Source organism: Cheilinus undulatus, linkage group 11 (genome assembly GCF_018320785.1).
Source record: "Cheilinus undulatus linkage group 11, ASM1832078v1, whole genome shotgun sequence".
NCBI classification, from domain to species: Eukaryota; Metazoa; Chordata; class Actinopteri; order Labriformes; family Labridae; genus Cheilinus; species Cheilinus undulatus.
Genome location: NC_054875.1, coordinates 18,492,559 through 18,519,476, shown reverse-complemented (window position 1 = coordinate 18,519,476; position 26,918 = coordinate 18,492,559). Strand labels below are relative to the sequence as shown.

General features: G+C 38.2%; 1 protein-coding gene across 2 annotated transcripts in view; it reads right to left on the bottom strand.

Moving 5' to 3' along the window:
- Nucleotides 1-26,918, bottom strand: part of acot7 (acyl-CoA thioesterase 7) — a 173,614-nt gene that overhangs the window by 37,843 nt on the left and 108,853 nt on the right. For both annotated transcript variants that reach the window (XM_041799647.1, XM_041799648.1), the window contains one exon: nucleotides 16,304-16,488. In XM_041799647.1, the coding sequence (XP_041655581.1) occupies nucleotides 16,304-16,488 (185 nt within the window). The remainder of the gene's footprint in view (nucleotides 1-16,303; nucleotides 16,489-26,918) is intronic.

The following is a 26,918-nucleotide window of genomic DNA, read 5'->3' as shown; positions in this document are numbered from 1 at the left end:
GCTGTAAAATAGCAACAGATATATACAATATCACCGGAGTTATTTCAGCTGACACCTGACATCAGTAGCTACGTTAACAATACAGAGCCTGGTGAAGAGAAGGAGAGAGAGAAAGCGGTTCATAGGGGAGAATTATCGCTCACAGCATATAATCTGGAGCCTGATCAGAGTTCCAGGCACTTCTGATGAATGAAACCCAGACTTTTTAACTCATATGAGCCCTTACAGCTGCTCTTCTGCGTGTCAATATACTATCTGAATCCCCGTGGAATTCTTTTACACACCATGAGCTGAGCCTTTTCTCTGTGTTTGGATGCCTTTCAGTGCTGCACCAAACAAGTTCTCATGTCGCAGGACAGCCTGTGTCCAGAGCAGGATTAAATGTTCAGATAAAAGATTTTTTTTAACGGTGACGAGAGAAATTTTAACCCTCTGATGAGCTGGAGGTGAATGTGCCTCAGGATTAATAAACGATGTTCCGTCCAAACATCAGCGATCAAGATCACAGTTTCAATTCTTGGTGACATGAAATAGAATTAGAGGTAAGTTAATTCAGTGGATGCTAGTTTGGCATTATAATTTTATAATAAGAGAGGTTAAATCAGCTGTGAGATTAACCCCAGCACACACTTGTCCACGTAATTGGCACTCCTTTACACACGGAGGATAAAAGGTGTGTGTTATCCTGTGAGCTGCTGTTTGTAGCTCAATCAAGAGAAGAAGCTTTATTTCACAAACCCAAAATCCTGTCACAGTGATTAAAGCCTGACTTTGCTCGAAACTGGTCAGAAATGTGGACTGGACTGGGAGCCATTAGAACGAGGTTGTAATAAAGCTGTGTTAAGTTAGTTGCACTTACACTGGCCAAACATAAACAATTGTTTATGATACCAGGGTTCACTGCAGCACTTGGCAGCCAAGCATCATGCCTATAACAGTCTCTTTCCAAGACTCACTCTCCACGCTTAGCTTTCTTCCAACAAATGTCTTATTAAATGACATGCTTGCATTATCTGAGACATAGCAGGACGTGCTGTTATGAACCACTTTCACTTAAAGATCTAAGGTTAAGTTACAAAGCTGTTGTTATACATCAAGTGTGATTTTTCGATATCCTTCTGGGTTCTTATTATTTCAAAGAACCCAGAAAGTCGTCTTGTACTTGACAACTGACTGCGTGTTTAATTGTTACTGCGTGGTCATTCAACGCATTTATCCCGCGCCCTTGTTTCTCTGCATCTTCTGAAACTTTAATGATTAACTCAGGTGCAAATGCTGAATTTTGTTCAATTGTGTACTTCAGAGTAATGGCCAGCTGTTGGTAGGTCAAGTTTCACTGGAAATAGCCATCATCTCCATTGTTATGGACTTTTGCTTAAAGCTTGGTGCAGCAACTTTGGAAAAAACAGCAAGGCTAAGTTGGATGTTGGAAATATGCAACTTCAGAGATCAAACACATAAAAGTGCTTTAATTTGCTGCTGTAAATATGGTAAAAGAAGTGCAATACATTGATGTAATTCCTGACAGAATCAAATACATGTCCCCGCTGTTCTTGAGACACTGGCTCTAAGATTTAGCAGAACAACTGCAGAGGCAGTGAGCTTTTACATATAATATCCAGTATATGAAGTGTGTATAAAAGTATTCACCCTCTTGGATGTTTCACCATTTTATTGTTTTTATACATCAATCATGGTCCAAATAATTGGCTTTCTTGACCAAAAAAAAAAAACTTAATTAATGTCATAGTTAAAACTGAAAACTATATGTAATGTCAATTGCATTAAAATATGTAATGTTAAATAAGTGACTGTATAAATATTCACCCCCTTTAAGTCAGTATTTAATAGATGCACCTTTGGCTGCAATCACAGCACTGAGTCTGTGTCGAAAGGTCTCAGTCAGGCTTGCACATCTGGACACTGCAGTTTTACTCCATTCTCCTTTGCAAAACTGCTAAAGCTCTGTCAGGTTGCAGAGGGATCAAACATGAACATCCCTTTTCTGTTCTTTAAACCCTTTCTGGATAGTTTTTGCTGTACGCTTCGGGCCATTGTCTTGCTGGAAAATAAATCTCCATAGTTGTAGTTCTCTTGCAGACTGAATAAGATTGTCCTGCAGGATTTTCCTATATTCTGACGTATTCATCTTACCATGTACCTTTACAAGCCTTCCAGGGCCAGCTGCCAAGTAGCATCCCCACAGCATGATGCTGCCCCCACCGTGCCTAATGATGGGGATGGTGCATTTGTGGTGATGTGCAGTGTTTGGTGTCTGCTAAACACTGTGTCTTGTCTGATGGCCAAAAAGGTACCATTTTGGTGTCATCAGACCAAAGAACTATGGTCTAATTGTTTTGTAACCATCCCCTGACTTATACTTTTCAATAAACTGTTCTCAGAGTTGCTTGAAGTGTTCTTTTGTCTTCCTGATGTAATAGTAGCCAGGAACCTTCCAGACACAGGTGTATTTTAATCAAATTTATTTTTATTTAATTGATATTAATTTGTAGAAATCTGCTTTCATACTGACATTAAAAAGTTTGTTGGTATTTTTTGTAAAAAAGATTTAAAAAATTAAATTGACCATGATTGATTTATAAAATCAATAAAAGGGTTAAACATCAAAGGATGTGAATACTTTTTATAAGCACTGTAGGTATACAGTATGTATGCATGCTGGTTGGCAGTCTTTGGCAAACCAATTTTTTTACATGAAGGCCCTCTGCATATGAAGGCATAACAACAAAAAAACAACAAACTAAATGAATAGTTTAACCTTATTTAAACTAGAACAGGGAATTCCTTTCTTTCATTTCAAAATTTACCATGTTGTGCAAGGTAGCCTCACAGTCCAAAGGCATCAGAAGAACTCAATTTAAAAATGCAGTGAAAAATTATATTGTTTTGATGTAAAGTTTAAATCTAATTACAATGCACTAAATCCTATACAACAATAGCTCCTATATTGTTTAAACCAATTTACTGCCAAGCTGACTTCATCTTACACAAAAGTTGGACGTGTTTAAAAGTGATTATCACAGAAGCAATCAGGTTGTGTAAATGGAGCCAGGAAATAATTCAAATGTGCTGAGTTAAACAGATGGTTGGTGTTTGCTCAAACAGCCAGTCTGAATCCTTGTGTACTGCGGAGCAAGAACAAACAGCAGGCGTCTCTCTCCAGTCTGCAGGTACACATGCACTGCTTACATCCTGACAATAAGTGCTGAGTCAGTCAGACAAACATTAGCATGCAGCCCTCAATGCTTAGAGATATGCAGACTCAGCAAAGAATTTGAAGTGCTGGCTTAACAGTGATGTACAAAATTACCATAGATTTAGGGAATTTGTGCTTTAATCCTTCAGTTACTGGTATGACCGTCTAAAGTAATGTTCCTCTAGGTCAAACAGCAGAGAGACAGATGATCAAATATACTAAAAAGTGCTTGAAGACATTGGATAGGATCTGACAAAGAATCAACAGCTTATATCTGCAAAAACATTCACTGCAAACTAACAAGAGATTAATGTTACACATTTTATTGTTTATTGGGATCCCCATTAGCATCGGCACATGGCCGCAGCTATTCTTCCTGGGGTCCAGAACATAAAATAGTTTACATACAAATAGTGTCATGATCCAGGTTCTGATTTGTTATGTTTTTGAGATTCTCTAGTGTTTTCCTGTGCTTATTCTGTATAGCTCAGTTTAGTTCTTGATCCCTCATGTTTTCCTTGTTTGTTCTGTGATTTCCATGTTTCTAGTTTTACATTGTACTTAGGTTTTCTAGTTTGTATATTCTGGTGTTTAGTTCTTAGGTGTTTCTTGTAGTCCTTGTGTTTCTGTGTATTTTGTGCCTTATGTTAGTTCATGTTCATGTTTAGTTACTCCTTGTATTTCATGTCTAGTTCATTCCTTGTTTCATGTCTAGTTTTACTCCTCGTGTTTCATGTTTAGTAATTCCCTGCTTCATGTCTAGTTTTACTCCTCGTGTTTCATGTTTAGTAATTCTCTGCTTCATGTTAGTTTTACATTCCCTGTGTTTCATGTTTAGTTTATTCCTGTGTCTCATGTTTAGTTTTACTCCCTGTGTTTCTTGTGTAGTTTTTTTTCCCTGTGCTTCTTGTTTAGTTATTCCATGTTTAGATTTACTCCCTGTGTTTCATGTTCAGTTTTCCTCCCTGTGTTTTAGTTTCCCTCCTTGTGTTTGGTTCTTTGTATCCTCCTGTGTTTCCTTTGTTCAGCTTCTAGTGTTTAGTTTTGTCATTCAGTCCTCGTGTGCTTCTTGTGTTAGGTTCCATGTTTCCTGTTTTACTTTGTAGTTTGCCTTTCCTTGTGTGTGATTCCAGTTTTGCTTCCTGCCTGAGTTTCCCTCCACTGTGATTACCTTCACCAGTTCCACCTGTGTCTGATTGTCCACACCTTTCCTCCGTTGTTAATCACTCCCTGTGCATTTAAGCCCTGTGTCTCCCTGTGTCTGTGTCGGTTCATTGTAGATGTCATTCCCCGTGTTACTCCTCGTGCCTCTTTTTGGATTTGCTTTGTTTCATGGACTTTGATTTTGTAGTAAGTTATTTTGTTTGTTAATTAAATCAGTTTTTTGTTTTATCTGCATTTGGGTCCTCCCTTTTGAGTTTTTGCCTGAACGTGACAAATACTACATTCAGTATTAAATGAAGTAAAACATACGTACACTGCGTTCCACATTATTATGCAAACAACGTTTTTCTCTGGTTTTCTAAATATCAATGCAAATGACAGTCATAATATTTTTCAAGTCATCAACAGTTAGAGTATAATTCAAATGTTTTTGAACAAACTTCATAATGATAACTATAATTTAAAAAAAAATAAAAACCTCAAAATGCACTTTTCCACATGTTCTACATTATTAAGCAGGCCACAGGTTTCAGCAATATGGGAAAGACAAAGGATCTCTCTGCTGCTGAAAAGTGTCAAATAGTGTAATGCCTTGGACAAGGTTCGAAAACATTCAATATTTCAGGAAAAATTAAGCATGATCATCATACTGTGAAGAAATTTGTGGCTGATTCAGAGCACAGATGGGTTTGTGGAGATAAAGGCATAATGAGGAAGGTTTCTGATGGACAAATACATCAGATTAGGAGAGCAGATGCTAAAATGCTATAACAAAGCAGCAAACAAGTATTTTAAGCTGCTGGTGCCTCTGGAGTCCCACCAACCTCAAGGTGTAGGATCCTCCAGAGGCTTGCAGTTGTGTATAAACCTACTATTCAGCCACCCCTAACCAATGTTCACAAGCAGAAATGGTTACAGTGGGCCCGGAAATACATGAAGACTCATTTTCAAACAGTCTTGTTGACTGATGAGTGCCGTGCAACCCTGGATGGTCCAGATGGAGGAGTAGTGGATGGTTGGTGGATGGCCACCATGTCCCAATGAGGCCGGGACGTCAACAAGGAGGGGGCGGAGTCATGTTTGGGCCGGAATCATGAGGAGAGAGCTGATATGCCCCTTTGGGGTCCCTGAAGGTGTGAAAATGACCTCGGCAAAGTATATAGAGTTTCTGACTGACCACTTTCTTCCATGGTACAAAAGGAAGAGCAGTGCCTTCTGTAGCAAAATTTTCTTCATGCATGACAATACTCCATCTCATGCTGTAAAGAATACCTCTGTGTCATTGGCTGCTATGGGCATAAAAGGAGAGAAACTCATGGTGTGGCCCCCATCCTCCCCTGACCTCAACCCTACTGAGAATCTTTGGAGCATCCTCAAGCTAAAGATCTATGAGGGTGGAAGGCAGTTCACATCAAAACAGCAGCTCTGGTAGGATATTCTGACATCCTGCAAAAAAAATTCTAGCAGAAACTCTCCAAAAACTCACAAGTTCAATGGATGCAAGAACAGTGAAGGTGATATCAAAGAAGGGCTCCTATGTTAACATGGAACTTGTCCTGTTAAGATGTTTTTGATTGAAATAGCTTTGATTTCAGTAAATATGACCCCCTGGTGCTGCAATTTCTACAAATGACCATTTTCAGTTCTTTACAACCTATAAAATGTTTTAAAAAGCTGTTGTGCTTAATAATGTGGAACAGTGCATTTTGAGGTTTTTATTTTTAAAAAAATATTTTTTGTCATTATGAAGTTTGTTCAAAAACATTTGAATTATGCTCTAATGGCTGATGACTTGAAAAATATTCTGTCATTTGCATTAATATTTAGGAAAATCAGAGAAAAATATCATTTGCATAATAATGTGGAACGTGGTGTACACTTTCCTCCCTACATCACCATTCCTACTCAAGACACAGCAAACAACACGTAAGTCGATGGACAATCCTGGATAATACCAAATATGCCTTAAACATTAAAAAGATAATTATAAAACAAAAAACCCAAACAAACAAACAACTGCAAAGCAGCTTATTAAGAGCAAGAAAAATCAAAGCATCAATCAAAAAAATTACAGAATTTTAAAGTACCAAAAATTGTCATGAAATTTTAGAGACATTTTTAATCCAACCTTCATCTGTTTAGCCACTTATTATTATCACTTTAACATTTTGCAATATTACATTTTCATTTAAATTAGGATTAGATTAAACATATTACTTGTCTTTATGCACAGGCAAATTTTTACATCCATTAAAAGAAACAAAAATGTCATATTTTCATCAACCAGCTACTCTTAAGTGGTTTTTTTAAATACACCCAGTGTACTGGATTTTCTGATATAATCAGGTAGTTTGTTCCATTCAGTGATGGCCCTATAAATGACAGATTTCTGTAGTACACACGTTTTAGCTAAAGGAAAAGCAAAGAGACCTTTTGCAACCTGTCTCATATTGCGACCATGAATTTCATCAACACAAGTTTATTAACTCAGGTTTATTTGATAAACAAATTTTTTCAAAAAAGGAGAGAAGATTATAATTAAGCCTGTCTTCAACTTTAAGCCATTGAAGCCTGTGATGCATATTATTTACATTAGCTCTGAAAGGGTAATGGAGGACCATGCGTGCAGCTTTATTTTGCACAAGTTTTAGCTTTTGAATGTCTTTTTTTGATGCACATGACCAGACTGCAGAGTAGTAATCTAAATGTGATAACGCTAACACCTGAGTTGCAAGTTTAACAGAATGATCATTTAGGCAGTAAGCATTTCTTTTAATTGCAGACACAGCTCTGCCCATTTTAGTTACAATATTATCAATGTGAGAGGTCCATGACAATTAATTATAAAGGATAACACCTAGAAACTTCACATTAGACACTTGTTCTATTACTATTTTATTCATTGACAATGAAAGTTGTACATCTTTTCTTAATGCATGGTGAGACCCAAAGACTATACATTTCGTTATGGGTATATTTAATATAAGTCTATTATTATCAACCCATTTAGACACAAGATGTAGTTGTTTCTGCAAAATAGAGTTAAACTGAATAGTTTTTGCAGCAGAGTGTAAAGTAGAATCATCTGCATACATGGTCACATTAGTTTGATTTAGAGCTAATGGCAAGTCATTTGTGAAAATTGAAAATAATAGCAGACCAAGGCATCTCCCTTGGGGGACCCCGCATTCTAATTTGTTAAACATGGAAAAACAGCCATTAAAGTAAACACATTGTTTTCTATGAGACAGGTAACTATTTAACCAACCAATAGCATTTTCACAGAAACAATAAGCAATTAATTTGTTTGATAGAAGTTCTTGGTCCACAATATCAAAAGCTGTACTAAAATCAAGTAATACACTGCCAATGATATTTTTCTTGTCAATTTGATTTCTCCATTCATCAGTCATTAGAGTCAATGCTGTACATGTAGAGTTACCTGTTTGTAAGCATGTTGATGAATTCAATCCAGTTCATTCAGAGAAAGATATTCAAGTGTTTGATTGAAAACAATCTTTTCCAACAGTTTGCTGAGTACAGGGAGAATACTGATAGGTCTGCAGTTATCACTACTGAAGGTTTTCTTTTTATTTTGATGATGGGTATGATTTTAGCAGGTTTCCATTCTTGAGGGAAGACTCCCTCTTGTAAACTACAATTGAAAATATGATGGACAGGTACAGCAATATAATCTGCCATTTATCGTACCAGTTTACCATCCAGATTATGCAATCCAAACTGAGTGTTATTTTTTACAGATCTCAAAAGCTTTGTTACTTCTTCAAGTGAGACTGACTGCAAAATAAATTGGCAGTTTTTATTTTTCATGATCATTTGCTTGATTAAATCAGAGGAATCATTGGAAGAATAACTCATCTTGGTCCGCAAATTGGATACTTTTTGAGTAAAGCTATTATTAATATAACTGGCGATTTCCTTTGGTTTGGTTAGAAAAGCACCACTGTCATCTTCTAGGAATGAAGGTGAACTGACTTTAGACTTTCCAAATAAGTTATTGAACAAGTTCCATAGTTTTTCCCATTGTTTTTATGTTCTGCAAATTTGTTGTGAAAGTAGACTTTTTTCTTCAATCTATTCAATTTTGCAACTTTATTTCTCAACCTCCTATAATTTACCCAGTTAGCTGGATCATCAGAACTTGATGCAGCACGATTCAATGCATCTCTCTGATTCATTAGTGTTTTCATTTCTTCATCTATCCAAGGAGCAGAATTACTTCTTACTGTAAATTTTCTTAATGGGGGCATGGGAGTCAATTACATTTAAAATAATGTCTGTGAACAATTTCACTGAAGCATCTGTATCTTGAATTGTACAGACAGCCTCCTAGGTCAATTTCTTTATGACACTCAGGAAAGCATCTTCATTGTAGGGATGACACGATTACAGATCTTCTTGGTGCGACTATTGTCAGAGAAATAATTGTGATTTTATGATTATCAAGATTATTTTTGCATTCATTAATTTCACACTACCATGAATAAGTAAAATCATATGAACACTCCTTACAGTTCTTCATATAGTTCTTCTTCTTCTTCTTCTATAGTTCTTCATTCCGGAACCTACGCCTCTGAAAGTGGCTGCAAAGTTTGGTGTCTCTTAACTGTTTTCAATTTTTGCTGTATTTTTTCATATTTTTGTCATGTTTTGTCAGCTGCTGATGGAGGTTTGCTGGGAGAAGAGTTTATTCAAGAGAGGAGCTTCTTTCATTGAGACAGAACAAATCTGGACAACAACATCCAATTCCAGTGGACATCTTGAGGTGTTTTCGTGGTTGCCGTGCTGGTGCAAAGGTGAAGGCTAGGAAATAGAGATAGAAGCCCTTTCTTCTATCAGTCATTATGGGAAATGTCAACTCTCTGCCAAACAAAAGCGACAAGCTGGAGACATTGGTGAAGACTGACAAAACATACCGTGAATGCAGTCTCCTGTGTTTTATTGAAACCTGGTTGAATCTAAACAACTCAGACTCAACTGTGGATCTACCTGGCTTCACTCTCATAAGGTCAGACAGAGATGCTAAAGCTAGTGGCAAGAAGAAAGGAGGGGGTCTGGCTTTATTTGTTAACTAGAGCTGGTGTAACTCCTCACACATAACTGTTAAGGAGAAGTTGTGCTGTCCAGATATTGAACTGTTGGCAGTTGCCCTTCGGCAATATTGTGTTCCAAGGAAGTTCAGTCATATCATAACAATACTTGTATACATTCCACCAAAGGCAACTGATTTGGTTCCGTGTGATGTTTTGCATGATACTGTTGCTAGGATACAGACTCAACATCCTGAGGCACTTGTAATAATATCAGGAGATTTCAACCATGTCAGCCTCTCCTCTCACCTGATTGGATTTACACAGTTTGTTAACTGCCCTACCAGAGAAAACAAAACCCTAGACCTGCTGTATGCCAATGTCAAAGAAGCTTACAGAGCTACTGCCTTACCACCACTGGGTGGCAGTACCTTGTGTGCTGAGGCAGCCTGCAACTAAAGAAAATCAGAAGATGGACTCCTCAAGCTAGTGAAGCTCTAAGGGACTGCTTCGAATCAACAGACTGGAGTGTGCTGCTGGAAACAGATGAGGACAGTATGAACATTGACAGACAGGTTGATTGTTTTACTGAGTACATCAACTTCTGTAGAGACACAGTCATACCTGCAAAGACTGTGCGCTGTTTTCCCAATAACAAACCCTGGAACACAAGCAACATAAAGGCAATCCTCAACCAGAAAAAGAAAACTTTTAGAGACGGTGACAAAGAACGGCTCAAAGAAGTGCAACCTGAGTTAAAGAGGAGACTGAAGATGGCAAAGCTGGAATACAAAAAGAAGATAGAGAGGAATTTTCAATATAGCAACATCCATGATGTGTGGAGAGGAATCAGTACCATTCTGGACATAACAATAAAAAGAAAAGGGAGCCAATAGTGGGTGATGTGGAAAGAGCTGATGAACTCAACCTGTTCTTCAACAGATTTGATACTGTGGACACACCTACTTCCACTGTTGCTTCTCCTTCTTCTCCTCAACATATGGAAATCCCCACTATATGTCCTCCTCCACCTTCTCCGTCTCCTACACATCTCCACAGCTGCAGCCACTTCCCTTCTAGCACCTGTACCCTTCTCTGTCAAAGAGACAGGGGTGAGGTTGGAGCTTGAGAGTCTTTGCTCTGGGAAGGCAGCTGGCCCAGATGGTGTGTGTCCAAGGCTGCTTAAAGACTGTGCTGCACAACTGTGTCAACCTCTCCACAGGATCTTCAACCTGAGTCTACAGCTGGGGCGGGTGCCTGCTCTATGGAAAACATCCTGTATTGTACCGGTACCAAAAATCAAATGTCCGGCTGAACTAAATGACTAAATGACCTATTGCCCTTACCTCACACATCATGAAAACTCTGGAGCGGCTGATTCTACGCCTACTGAGGCTTGAGGTCAAAAACAAACTCGATTCCCTACAGTTTGCATACAAATAACACATTGGAGTGGATGATGCCATCCTCTTCATGCTTCACCGTGCCCTGTCTCATCTGGAGGAACCTGGAGTTTATCTAAGAATCATGTTCTTTAATTTTTCCAACGCATTCAACTCCATCCAACCCACCATACTCAAAGACAAGCTCACGGAGATGGGAGTGGATCCTTCCTGTGTTTCTTGGATCATAGATTACCTAACAGGAAGGCCACAGTTTGTCAGGCTGGGGAACTGTGTTTCTGGAACATTAATGAGCAGTACAGGGGCTCCACAAGAAACAGTCCTGGCTCCATTCCTGTTCACACTGTATACATCAGACTTCAAATACAGCACTGAGTGCTGCCACATTCAGAAATACTCTGATGACACTGCTATCGTGGCATGTATCAGAAATGGACATGAAGCCGAATACAGGGATCTGATAAGTGCCTTCAGTGACTGGAGTCACAAAAACTGCCTACTACTCAACACCTCAAAGACAAAGGAAATGATCATAGATTTCCGCAGATCCAAACCCCCTCTTCAGCCAGTGAACACTTGTGGCGTGGACATTGAGGTGGTGACATCGTATAAATATTTAGGTGTACACCTGGATAATAAGTTGGACTGGTCTAAAAACATAGACTTCATCTACCAAAAGGGGCAGAGCCGCCTCTTCGCTGTCTTTCACTCTGTTACGCTCCGACTCGTCTCCTCGACCAGGCGTGCGTCTTTAAAACTCTATAAACTCCAAAACTTTTAATAGAAACACATCAAAAATGCTACTGGGATTGAAGTTACTCATGTCCGCCGTCTCTTGGTGTAAAGTGGTAACAGCGCAGACCTCCACCATTAGCCCTATCTCCCAATAGTAAAGAATCCTTAAAAAAATTACTGATCACCAGACAGTGATCCAGATCACTCCCAAAATCTAATCAGTTCTTCCTTATGCCATTTCTGACATTCCCTGAAATTTCATCAAAATCTGTCCACAACTTTTTGAGTTATGTTGCTAACAAACAAACTAACAAATGAACAAATGAAAAATGAACCCGAACACATAACCTCCTTGGCAGAGTTAATAATATATCAACAATGTAAAGTAACCAAAAATTACAAGGGAAATGATAATAATCCCATTTGGATGGACCACTTGAGTGGTCTTAGCTGAGTAGTGTTTGAGTTAAAAAGCTATAATTCAGTCAGTTACATGTATTTTATATCCCTCAAATATAAACACATTCTTCATATTCACAACTGTATTTATTAAAGTTTTTCATCAACAACTAAATTTTCCCATTTTTATGTGGCATTTGAACATATCATAACATTTATAATACAATTGTCTAATTCACTGAGGTTACCTGAACGCATCATATATTCCGTCTTCAGCTCATAAAGTTCGCTAACTAACTTCAATTCTGCCGATTCCACCACAGATTTCTACACTGGATTAATATTGTTAACAAACAGGACTTGCTCAGAGTTTTGGTGCATTTTTCAGCATTCATCTGAGCAGCTGAAGAAGTAAACTGTCCTGAAGCAGCTGAAGTGAGGGATATGTGAGCCTGCCTGCCTCACAGGCAGCATCTTTTTTCCTCAAGCCAACAGTTTAAGGTACATTCTTGTTTGATGTGATGCATGACACTTCTAGTTTATGTTCCCCTTAAAAGAACTGATGCATGTTTTTACACCAGTCTTATCTTAAAATGACGTTACATCACAGAGCCTGTGAGATTCGATAGCAGTATCGATAAGCTAAAATGTTATTGATTTCGGGTATTTCAAAAACACAGAACCGGGTCCTTATGGACCCGGGTTTTGATCCCCATCCATAACACTGACATGACTTAACCCAGTTACTACTTACCTTTACTTTGGCGTACAACGCCGGGTGGTTATACTGCAGGTGCTGAAGTGTTGCCTGGTTTCACGGCAACTTTTTTGTGGCATGTTTTACATTTAGGCTGGCCGTCTTCCACAATGACACCCTGGTCTTTTTTTGTATCCCAAAAAAATCACACACAGCTGACGTCAACAGTTTATTTGGAGGGAACAGCTCTTCCTCTTCCATGCTGTAGTTTGTTTGGGACTCGGGGTCCGTTCGAATAGTCCATTTTGCTTAGGAAGGTTCCTAACTAAGTAAAACAACCCGTAAGCATTTTAGTGACGGCCATGATAAAGGCTGTTCAAATTCTCCAGCTGAAAAGGAAAGGAGCTTCATAACTTCCTTTATTATCTCCTTTTGCCTAGGAAACACTGGACTATCCTTTACCAAAGGAGAGATGAAAAAATGACCCCCAATGCTTTGCGTAAACTTCATTTAAAGTGACGCACCTGTTGACCGCTTATCAGAACAAGCGAATAACTTGACTGTAACTTTACTAGCCCCAATTTAAACCGTAAAATTCAGTCAAACTTATAATCCATGTGATAAATGGAAGGGAGTAGGGATGAACAGAGGAATATTACAGATATGACAACTTTATCATTCAACTTGTGATAACGATTTCATTTCTTCTCATTTCCATTTTATTCAAACAGTAAACCGATCAGTCTGTATTTTAAACTGTATTTGGCTATTTTGAAATATTAAAGTAAATGTGATAAACGTTTGTAAATCACAACCAATTAAAGCAATAAAGTCAGCATGTTGCTATATTGTGAATATTAGGCTATATCTATCATCATAATTTTACAAGGAAGATGCGGTTTATAGAGCTTTTCACATGACGAGCTGAAAGAAAGAACCAGAATAGACTAATAAAATTGACAGAGACAAGAAAATTAAAGAAAAAATGGATAGGTAGGAAATAAAGCAAAACAATTTGTTGTGAAATAAAAGGACTTGAACATTATTCATCTCGTTGTATTGACTTAGCAGAAAGTTCAGATTAAGAGAAAAGTTTCTGCTGTTCTGGATGTTTACAGTCATAGTTCCTCTTCCTGAAGACACTCCGGCATATAAAAATCTTAATGAGCTCAGATTTATCTCTGATGTTTTAGTGTTTCATTCGCAGCACATAACAACACAGAGAACACACCGAATGGTGGATGCAATTTTTGTAGGCCATTAATGTTCAATTGTAGTTTTTACACAAAAAAACACACATCACGTCCGTAACATCCGCCTAGGGAAAGTGCAGTCGGATTCCTTAATCACCACAGTTCTCCTTTCCTTTCCTCTTACCCTCACCTTTCCTTAATCTGTGATGTTTTTCGTCAGGGTTAAGGAAAAGTGAATAGGAAAGGACTTAGGAGGTAATTTTTTGGACTTTTCAAACGGACCCTATGACACGCCTCCGCCTGCAACTGCAGGAAGCAACAGGAGGCAGTGACACGTGGCTGTTGTGTAACCTTGTTTTCGTTCAGGGCAAGTTGCGCTGTCGTACCAATATGGTTCCTGGCATAATCTTTTCTGGAAATTGACGGTATTTAGGAAATGTTACGATTAACTAATCATAAAATTTAATACCGCAATTAATCGTGAAAACAAGTAATCGTGCCATCCCTTCTTCATTGAAGAACTTATATTGTGGCTGATATAAAATCTTTGGCCCACATTTTGGAATTTTTGCTTTGCCAAACAGTTATGGTCACTTAGTCCAACAGGGGTTTAAATGACCTTAGAGCATAAATCGGCAGCATTAGTAGCATTACAAATGCTACTAATGCATTAGCATACATGTTGCTGTTTTTACCCGAGATGTTATATGAAACTCTAGTATGTAAGTCAACAATCTGAGTGATGTTGCATATGTTCAGCGTAGCTAATAATCTCTTTTTTAAGGCATATGTATTCGATAGCCAATCGACATTTAGGTCACCAAGAAGATAAAATTCTTTACCTTTATCCAATAACTTGTGAAGCATATCACATAAAGTTTCAGTATGCCTAACATTAGAGCTGGGTGGCCTATAGCAGCAGCCTACCAGAAATGGTTTAACATGTGGAAAGGACAATTGAAGCCATAATGATTCTGTTGTAGCATCATATAAATCATCTCTAGTTTTGACTGATATGTTGTTTTGTAAGTAAATGGCCACACCCCCTCCTGTAATGTTTCTATCACACCTAAAGACATTGTAACCAGGGATATTAATCTCAGAGTTTTTGACAGATGTATCCAAGTAAGTCTCAGAGATAGCCAAAATATGTATGTTGTTATTATGAACCAGTAGAGACAGATCATCTATCTTATTTCTCAAGCTACATATATTTAGGTGTGCAATGCTAAGTCCTTTTCTTTGTAGATTGAACGACATGTTAAGAAGTTAAGATGCAACTAAAAAACAATGGTGTAGGTATATCAAATGTTATACAGTTCAATTTCTGCATGTCTTACAGGTACCTGTCCTGATCTTCAAGTTGTTTGATCATCAATACTCTAGCTTCTTCAGGTGTCCTACCATGTAGCTTGATGTAGACTCTACAGTTGGATGTCCATGTTGATTGAATTTTGTTCTGCTTGCGAAGAAACGTGGCACATGAAGCAATCTTCAGGAGAGCCATCTTTCCTCTTCTGTTAGCAAACCGAATAATTAAAGTTGGCTTCTTTCTTTTGCCTTTCTGTGGAAGAGGATGGCAGCCTTCAATATCTCTGCTACTGATGGTGATATTCTTACGCTCAAAGAAAGAAAGCACCTGATCTTGCAAAGATGAGAGTTCCTCTTCATGGTGTACATCATTTGTATCATTATCTGTTGCAGTGACATTTGCATATGATCTGTGCCTTGTGTCTAGTCCATTCACTATCAGATCATTAATGCGAGAACATTGTTCTCATTCTGCAACACGACTTTCCAGGAAGGCAATTTTCTTATTTCTTTCTCCAGCTTGTCTTTTCAATTCACGCACCTCACCAAGCAGCTCCATGAGGCACTTCTGTTGCTTAACAATGGTAGCAATCTCTTCAGACATGTAGTTCAGGGATCTCTTCACCTCATCAAAGTCTGCCATGTCCAGAGACTTGGGCCTAGTGGAAGCAGCAGGTGTTACCTTCTGATGAGGCCTGAGTGAGGCTTCAGGTGAGGCCTGGAAAACTGCAGGTGCGGCCTGCTGAGGCAGACAGGCCTTAAAGTGCATTTGTTTAAGTGGAACTCTTAGTTGAGTTCTAATGACAACAGTGTAGTTTTGTGTAACAATTATTTTTTAAACCTGGGAAAAAACAATAATTTTTTAGAATAAAAGAAAAGTCAAGACAGGTTTGCTTTGTAAAGTAATTCTCATATTCCCTCAGGTTTTTCTATACTCAGTTATCTGCCTAGGGAAAGTTTTGGATTTGGTCTTTCTTTGCCTTAATCTTGAACTAAAGAGGGTGTAAAGAGATAACACCATACAAGGTAAGCATGGTTAAGTCCATAACCTTCATAAGAAAAGTAAAGTAAGGCACACCATAACAACATAAAACAAGAATGGCTGAGTTTAAAAGAGACTGACTGGTACCAACCTTCAGAGGAGGGACAGGAAGAGGCCTGTTGCTCTTGTCCAGGGAGATGAAAGTGAAGAAGGCTGAGACTGCACGGTATCTTCCTTTCTCGGCCTCCACCAGAGAAGTTGCATCAACAAACACTTCAATTTCCATTGATCTATTACTGACGAATGTGAGCCGACCTGTCACTGTCACCACGCAGCCTTAGGGAGATTACAAAAAGAAAAGAAAACCTTAATGTAGTCAGCCTTAGCCTTCCACAGATGTTTTATTATTTTGTGCACTTAATACTATGTGTAAGAATTAAAAATGGAACAGTTCAGAATGCAAATGTGTTAGATCCAAATAATAAGTCTAAATAAACACAGAAACACTAATAACTACATACAACCATGTATTTTAAGTTCTATTTACACTGAGATGTGAATTAGAAATAAGTTACTACAAGAATTTATTCAGTCCAGAACACCTTTAGATCTGTTCTTGCCATCTACTTCTCTGACTTGCATCATGAACTTGTTGAAGTCAGTTCCATTGAGAGAGTCCATAGAGTGAAGAATTTAAAAACTTAAGCCAACAGAGCTTTACAACGTTCAAATAAATATTATGGTAACCTTTAAAGATGTTAACATTTAAATTTCTGTACTATGGAAGGACAAAAACTTCAAGAATTGCAGTGCTTCAATCTAGGCCCCGACTTATCCATCTAATGCATGTGAATCATCAAAATTTGAGCTTGTATTCTTTTATCAATGCAGAAAAAGAGAAAAAGCAGTCTACTAATAGAACATGGTGTCACTGATGTCTTTACTTATTCACTTTGAAGTACTGGTACTGTATTATTGGTGCTGTTGCCATAGAGATGAGGGGAGAGGATGTTAAGCATCTGAGAAGGATCTTGTGTATGTGACTGGGATCTTATAAGACTACCAAAATCATAAATAATAAACTGTGTTCAAAGATTGAAATTGACCACTAACAAAGTTGAGTTTGAAAACTGTCAAGATATTTGTTCAAATTATTGCAATAGTCTTAGCTGGAGATTGGAGAGGCCTTAATGACCAGGAGCAAACCAACAATCCCTCTCACCAAGAACCCTCACGGCGAGAGGCCAGTAACTTCCTACAAAGGGCAATGGGTGGCTCTGCTCCTGGAGCCAATAGGATTCCATATCGAGTAATTACAGTGAACCCCTGAGGAGGAGACTCTCTGCTGCTGAAGCTGCTGAAGGTGGCATAGAGGAAGAGCTGTCTGCCAGATTAGCGGCACATGGGAGTTTGTTTTGTACTAATTCGTACCATTTTGTACCATCCCTCCTTAGTGTGAGGAGCAAAGTATTCTATGGAATCCTGGCAAACAGGCTGACCAACTTCCTGTTAAAAGTTAAATACCTCAGTTTAGAATTGGGAAGCTTCTGAGTTCCAGGTTGCATCAAGCACACTCTAATTTCTTCACCTAACTCATGTCTACCATGTCTTTGGTGTATGTGCAGGTATTTTCAGGAGGGGTCAACCAATCATTGATCTGGCCGATTATCAGCGCAGATATTTTGCCAACAAACAATATACGCATTTTATTCCACCAATCACAGATATAATGAATTAATTGAAAAGTCTGCTACTTTGGCTCTACTGCATGTGTTTCTTCCCCTCTAGTTCAACTCTCCCTGACTGTCTCACTTAATGTCCCACCCACAAGACTATCTGATTGGCTAAGATGTCACATGAGTTCTTCCAATCAACACAGCAGCCCAACGAGTAAGGTCCTTGCACACCAGATGCAATTTTTTCATGCGAATAATTTGCACAAAATATGTTTTTTCATTTATGCACCAGCAAAGTAATTTTACATAGCGGAATTGTGGGTGATATTTTTTCGAACAGAGGTTGTTGTTTTTTTTTGTTTTTTTTTTTCAAAGTTTTGCTCAGACGAGCACACATCTGACCAGTCACAACACTCGCGTGTGCTGAGTTTTAAGGCAGACAGAGGAGCAAAAACATCCATCAATAGTGAAGTTTGTAAATGGCTAAAGCCAGCCTCTAGTTACATCAATGAGATTTGAAACCATATACTAAGCAGCAGCTGATGTTGTTTCTTAAAGTTGCAGCAGTATCAGTATGGTAGGGACTTACTGAAGCCTCCTGGCTGAAAATGTAACATTACTTTTCTGTTTGAGATGGTGTTTTTTCATGTTATTTTAAGTAAATTTTGTTTAATGTCCAGTCTCCTATAATGTGCTAAATGTGTGAGAAAACAGATTTTGCTGCTTCATCTTTTAACCGGGTGAAGTTCTCTGTTAACAGTAACGGTGCTAAAATGACCTGAAGATGGTCTGGTAATTTTGTAGAGATGAGGGAAATTGCTGCAAAATTGCTAAAAAGTGAAGTACTTGACTGATACTTCACAAATACCTGCAATTGACTCTACTCTACCTGATGTAAGAGGGGAAAAAATACTGTTTTTTTATTTTAAAAAACTGATTTAGATGAATTAGTTAGTTACTCCAATTCAAATTATTAATATGAAAGCCTACTAATACATTCATGTTCTATTATAATTTAAGGTATCCATCTTAATAAGCTCCATTGTAACAACCAGTAACATTTAGGTGATTAAAACATTAATGCCTATATTTATAATCTAGTTGTGCAATATATTATTATGAAGTGATGTTTTTACTCTGTGGTTTTGATCCTTCTTCTTAAGTTGGAGCATATATTATTGGTTAATGTAAAAGTCAGAGATTAAAAACTCACCTTTATTACTGTTGTACTTATTTATCTTTACCAATTCAAATTCAAAATTTTCACAGATTTTAACTTTTGCTGTCAATAAATGTCGGTTTCAATTGCGGTTATTGGTTTCATGAGCAACTAATATCAGTATCAGTATTGGTCCCACAAAAAACTGCATCAGTCTATCCTTACTTTTCAGTCACTGTGCACAACACACATGCCACTGATATGATGCTGAACACTTTTAGGGAAGTTAATCTCAGAAAGCTCCTGAAAATGTGTACTTGTTGAAATTTGGCATCTCCTTTCTCCTCTTGGCTTTTTTTCTAAAGTTTCATGGCTGCACAAGTTTTTTAAGCCCCTGAAAAGCTACATCCTGCCTTTTTCATGCTGAACAAAAATCATCATGGCCACATCATCAGGTGTATCATTTTTATGAGTCAGCACGGTGATGGTCTCAGGAGCAACCTAAGAAAACATCTGCATCCCTTGGCTTCAGCTCATAAATATCACTTTTTAAGTAGCTGTTGGATGATTCTACAAAGCTGGTAATTCTCAGCTTTTATTAAATAACAATGTCTGTAGAGCTGTAAGAAAAACTTAAATCACTATTCAAACTAAATCCATCCATCCATTTTCTATACCGCTTATCCCGTTCAGGGTTGCAGGGGGCTGGAGCCTATTCTAGCTGTCATTGGCGAGAGGCGGGGTACACCCTGGACTGGTCGCCAGTCAATCACAGGGCTGACATACAGAGACAGACAACCAGGCATGCTCACATTCACACCTACAGCCAATTTAGAATCACCAATTAACCTAATGAGCATGTTTTTGGTGGTGAGAGTACCTGGAGAGAACCCACATGTGCACGGGGAGAACATGCAAACTCCACACAGAAAGGCCCTGACCAGGAAGCGAACCAGGGACCTTCTTGCTGTGAGGCAACAGCGCTAACCCCTGTGCTGCCGTGCAGCCCTCAAACTACATAGAGGTTTTACATTTTTTTTATCTTGATGGTGATGGGAAACATCTCCATTTATCAACATCAGAGACATTACATGACTGATATGGGGACTGATATGAAGGGAATGATTATAATCCCTCTGGGGGATGACTAGTAAAAAGACGACTAGTAATACAACCTTTACATCCATTTGCTAACATGCAGCATGCTAAATCAGAACATACACAGAAACTATATTATCTTCTTACCTGTTCTTGGCCCACAGAGTGTTTTGCATGTTACAGCCATTAGCAAACTTAGTTTTATTTAGATACACTGTTTCTGGTACAGAGATGTTAGGCTTAGTGTCACACACTCTGCTCTGCTGTTCCACAAAAACTGAGTTTGATGAGATGGGATGATTTTTTAAAAGACCCTCCAGATTAATAATTGATGAATAAAGAAAGTAGATCCGCGACTCTTACTGTGCTGAAGGTCAGACAATGAGCCCAGTCTCTAAGGAGTTGTTAAATTCAGCTCAAGAGCTGTAAGGATGTTCCATACAGGGCTTCAGGGACATCGTTAGGCCATTTTGGGGAGCTGAAGCCACCCCAAAATATTCCTCAGCCCCCCCATCAATAATTACAGTAAAAACAGTGACAAAATTAATTAAGGAATGTGCCACACCATTACGTTACTTTCTGCTTAATGTATCGATCAGAGATACTCAGCCCATGGCCAGAGCCGGCCCGAGGCATAAGTGTCATAAGTGGCTGCTTAGGGCCCTGTCACAACCAGGGGGGTCCCTGAGAGAGGAAGTGAATGTTCACAAGCAGTTCAGAAGCAAACTACACTGAAATCAGCCAGGCTGTGAAGGGGAATGAGGGGAACTCAGGAAGAAACAGTGCCCCACCTCAGATGTAGTAGTTTAAGTCGATGTTTTACAGCGTGGGATTCGTATAATGCTGTTTTAGGCCGTGTCTCAAGTCTGTTCATCAAAACGAATGCAACATAGTGTTCTTGAACACACCTCACAACAGTCAAACAGTGTCTCTGCACCTGACCAGTGTTACCTCTGACCAAGCAAAGCTAGAGCATGGCTCAGACAGAAATTCTTTCATTACTGCTTTATTTTAATGTCCCATTCAAAGTGTCATAACCAGGCAGGTTAAACACTAACTAGAGTCCCATTAAACTCCTGGTTATGCAAAAGTTTTTGTTACCAAATTACTCCACACTGTTTTGTCTATTCTTAGCAGGAAGCTGAGCTGTGTAGGGTCTAATTGTTTTTGTATGTACTGGGAGAAAGGACATGAAGTGGATAAAAGTTAGCAGACTTGGCGTCATGCCCCCATGTACAAAGACAGCCTCTGCAAACCGCAGGGATGGATAAATATGATCACAGGTAAGGCACGGTTTAATGAATTTATTCAGATTATGATTAACACATTTGTGAAGTAATGATGTGACTTTATAGGTCTGTAGCCTATTATTTTTGCATTTAATGAAGAAAAAGAAGCTTGCATTAAGTCAGCAGTCTATGTGTAATATCTGACTATAGGACAGGATTTCATGTTAATACTGATCATTAAAGAGCTGTAAAGCAAATGCTTATTGTATAAAACTAGCTGACTGTTACTGTAATAGGTTTTATGGTTGAGGTTAAAAGCATGTAAAATAAATGAACTTCTAGCCTTCTGTATTGTGTTTTATGGCTCTAAATGCTAAATGTTATGTTGGGGGGGTTAAAAGGGAGGGTGTAGGACATCAGCAGGTTTATTTCTGGTTGAGGTGGAAAAGTACTAGACTATTTTACTGAAGTAAAGGTAATTTGGATAAAATATTTTTAAGTACAAGTAAAAGTAGTAATCTGTAAATCTACTTAAGTAAAAGTAAAAAGTAAGTCATTAAAATTTACTCAAAGTACTGAGTTGATATTTTTGATACCTAAGGTGGTTATAAAGTAAAATATGATCTTTGAAGTAACTAAAAGAGAATATGAATCTATAACCAGGTTGTTTTTAAAAACTGACACTTAACCTAAAGTCAAAAGCAGCAGCTGTCTTAGGATGAAATGTGGAATTATTCTCTCTGCTGACAATCGTGCTGTGAAAGTCAAACTTCAGGCAAATTTCTTGGTGGCTGAAAGCTAGACTCACTTCAATTTTGTGTTTTTTTTTAGCTCAGTACTCAACACTTTTTAAAATGTAGTGAGGTACGAGACTTTCCTCAAAATGTACTTAAATAAAAGTAAAAGTAGTGATTTTGAAAAACACTCAAAAAAGTACAAGTACTCAAAAAGCTACTCAAATACAATAACCTGAGTAATTGTAATTAGTTACGTTCCACCCCTGATTTCTGTGTGTTTTGTACATAAATGTAAGTTATTACCATTAGCACATTTAAAAGATTGATTTTATTCTTTAGTTTGGATGCATGCTGATGAGGTGGGTCTTCAAAAGAATGACTGACAGATAAGAAAAAGAGGAAGAAGTCCATCACTTTCACAAGTGTCCACTCCTACACACTTCAGGACCTTAAGGGACTCCAACACAGCCATCTCCTAACAGACAGTCCAGAAAAAATAAGAGCGATAAGAAACTTTCTTCATCTGTGTGCATAAAGGTAAAACTCCGAACATCCCAGCAAAGCCAGAGGAGTGGAGGACTTCCTGATCTCCAAGGGTGTTTTCAGACAGACACGGTTCTGGTTCTGGCACTGGTTCGGTTCTGGAGACTCAGAACCATTTTGCTTTCTGGTGAACCAGCCCTGTTCACATCAGTTTAAGCAGAACCAAAATCGGAGGACATGATGGACATGTATAACCATGTCCAGCTCCACTTGTGCCCAAATCTTTCATGCAGTCTCGGTATTCCTTCTTCAGTTTCTTGAGTTAGTTATTTATTTGGTCCGGTGTTTAGGTGAACCCAGCCTTTTCCATCTCTTCCACAAGTTCAGCATATAACACACTCTTCCTTGTACTACTCTTCAGCTTCACCTGGAATTCTGTCAATGCCCAGATCACAACCAAACATTTAGTCTCCCCAGGAGACCACTTTTTCTTTTTTTTTTTTCTGCACATTTTCACAAACTAGAACGTGATACACCCAATGATGATGTCAAGGTTCCCAAAAAAGAACCAACTATTTTTGGTTCCAGCTGAGAACCAACTTTTTAGGTTCAGAACCTATTTTTTCCCGGTTTGAACAGGCCAGCAGGTTCAAATTTAGGTTCAGGAACCGGAACTGGCACGGAGCCCTGTCAGTCTGAAAGGCCTACCAGAGACAATCAGTCCTTTCCAGATCCACAACAGTCCAGCTCACAGCTCAGTTTACTGCATGGGGCCCAGAGTGTGAATCTAATAGTCACTATCATTATGTATAGGGATTATAATCAGTGGACTAAATAGACAGTTCATACACAATGGTCAAATACATGGCTCTAATTTAACTAATTGAAAGAATCAACGGAGACAAATTACTTCAGGTTTAACTAATGTAATGTACGCAACGTTATATGTTGAATTTCTCTCAGTATCTATAATATGGTTTGAAATAAAATGAACAAAATCTCAAGTTCTGTTACCTCATTTTTTTCTCCACTGGGGTTTAGATTAGTTGTATATGTGTAGATTATCTAGCATTGACTGCATCTGTAACAGTGATCGGCGGATTGGGGGCCCCCAATCAAACTTTGCTTAGGGCCCCAAGTTAGTTTGGGCCGGCCCTGCCCATGGCTCTCCAGTCGCCTGTGGCTCTTTTGTGGCAAGTCTAAATGAAAACTTTTATTTATTTTACTTTTAATCTGTGTATTATTATCGTCGGGTGTGCGTGACGGAGGAACGCACATAAGAGAGCAAAGGAAGTCTGCTGGTGGTGCGTCTCTTCAGTATGCTCATTCCTTGAGGTGTGCTGTCTTGTGCTCAAACTGAAGCTTCTTATGCCCTCGTTTTAATAAATTTCTTTAGTCACTTCCTGCCCATGCTTTTCCACACTCGTATTTTATGATGATCATTAATGATCATACGTGTCATCAGTCATACGTGACCCTAACACACACGGATCACATATTGAGATGATGCAATATCAAGTGAAATTTGTTCAAATGTGGGTGTTTGATTTGATCTTTAATGTACTGCTGATAATAAATACTGTCAAAAGAGCAGAAACAGAAAACCAAAGCTACAGAATGAGGCAGGGTGGAACGATGTGTCTAAGAGAGCTGCAGGTAAAAGGCAGGGCCGGTTTTAGTCATTTTGAGGCCTACGGCAAAGACCAATATGAGGTCCCTCCCCCTTTAGCTAAAAGCATCAATAATGAGTGGAAAAAATTACAAAGCATCTGTTTTATGTTAACAAAGCCACAGAACTACAGTAAATCTCCCAGTGTGAGAGATAAATACCCAAATAGCCAACCATAATTCATCAGCTCTTTGAAAAGCATCTCAGAACTCAAACTAATATTTTAACATGTCATTAGACCAGGAGGAACTTGCATTAATAAAAAAAAAGTATATGCTCATTATTAGTAACATATCCTTTCCTCTAACTCTATAGACATTTTATGTGGCCTATTGTATCCTATATCCTATTTAATTACAGCCAACAATTCACTGTTTCATTTATTTCATTTATGGATCAGCTGATCTATGGATCTTCCTTACATCCCTGATTTTGGAATGTGGCTCCAGCTAAAGTAATTTAAGACAATAAGGCTCTTGGGTAGAATAAGATTGAGTTCCACTAGTATAGACTGTCTTCAGACACAGAGAAATATCAGTGACTGGCAGAAATAGACTAGTTTTATTTGGAGAGCATGAACAGCCTGAAAGAAAAAAGAGAAGAGTAAAATGTATATTTCTAGATATTATATACCACATTTCTATTTTACTAAATGCATTGATTGATATGTTTTCCAACATCTTTTCCATGAACTCACCCCAACATATAGACTTTCAAATGCTAACTTATAAACTCACTCAGGCTGTTATTAGAAAAAAGGATGACCTCCTTTGGAAAGGAAAGACTTCAAACTATACACCAAGCATTACCTGGAACCCTGGGGGCAAAGCCCCCCCCCCCCCCCCCCGTCTTTCAATCCTACTGACGGCCCTGCAGGGCTTCATGTGGATCTATTATTTAACTTTATGCATAACAGAGGTTTGATTAGACCATCATAATGTCTGTTCTTTAAAGGCTTAATATGTTTTTACTATTCACAATTGTCTCCCTTAATGTACTTATTTTACATTTCAGAGCAAACACATAAAAATGTCAAATTCATATGCATCAGGATGGATCAGTGAAAGAGCATAAACAAACCAACAAAAAATTTGCTGTCAGTTGTCCTTATGCAGCCTACTACTCTTAAGGCTACCCCACAGTCTATGGATCTTTGGTTCTCCCTTCTCTCTCCCTATACTCTCCTTTTCATCATTTTTTTTTCTTCTTTTACCCTTGAGGCTTTTTACTGAAGTGGGTAACAGAAAGCACCAAACGTGATGGTACTTTAACCACCAACACCTCTTCAAATTACAGCATATGAAAGAGACCCTTTTTGTACAGTTTGACATCACAGCTGCTTCATACAAAAACTGTGTTTAGGGGGGAATACGAATGCTTCACAGTGTTAACAAAGAACAAGAAAAGATACTAATGAGCAAGTGACTCATAAGCTTTGACATGAATGCAGCCCACTCAGGCTTTCTTAACATAATAAATGACAAAAAAGAAAAATAAAAAAACTATATACATATATATATATATATTATACACAAACAGTATATCTTACTGCTATAATAGGCATCATGTCTATCTGTCTGTCTTGATTTGCATGCCACATCATTGCTCAAATTGTCCTTGATGCCTCTCAGAAGACTTCTTCAGTGTTCTGGTTCAAAACCAGTGCTATAAAAAAAATCATAAATTTATATAGATTTTCTATAAAACCCAAAATTGTTGCGCATTTCACTTCAGTTTGCTCCCATTCCCGTCCCCCATTAAATCACTACCCCTGTGAAACACATACGCTTACTATGCCACAATGCCCAAGAGGAGAAGGCCTTCACTCTCAAACACACACGCTAAAAGACGGAAAGCACACCGGAATCATGATTATGTCTTTTCTCCATAACTGAGAGAGGTAATGCCAGAGCTGGACTTTGGTGAAACACACCCACAAGGAAACATATTTCGCACACCTGGATGTGAGGATACACATGACTACGTTTCCTGATTAAAGTATACTCTCTGTAAAGCACATCTCACATTAAACAAGACTAGAAATAATACCAAAAAAAAAGCTTGTACATATCTAAGTATTAATGTTTGGACTTTGCAAGGTTATGCAGTTTCTTGTCATGTTTACTTTCTGTACATTGAGAGGAAAACTAACCAGAGTCAAATTCCAAGTAGTGTAACCGTACTTGGACAATAAAGCTGTGGTGAAATGTCTCATGTCATATGCACATTTTCGCTAATAGATCATACTAACTGTAATGTACATTACTGTGGTAAAATACCTCATGTCATATGCATAGCTGCACTAATTAATCCACCAACTGTAAAGTGAATCACTGTGGTAAAATGCCTCATGTCTTTTGCATATTTGCACCAAGTTAGCTATGACCATACTAATTGCTGATTTATTCTATTTACTGTGGGCAGATATTGAATCTTTTCACTGTAACTCAGATACTATAAGAAGGCTCCCTCATCCCATCTGCCCATTTGCATTAATCAACTGCTTTAAAAGAGCTTATCTCATGGAAAGCTACATACACCCTTACACATTTTATATTTCTGATCATGTCTAGACAGCAGTCTTGTACCCTTTACACATCTTGCAACCATACTATCAATACACACAGACCTGTATATACTATGAAAACTGTAACAGGGTCAATATCATTATAAGGTGCCTTTCAGACTTCCCTATTTCCAAAAATAAAATTGAGA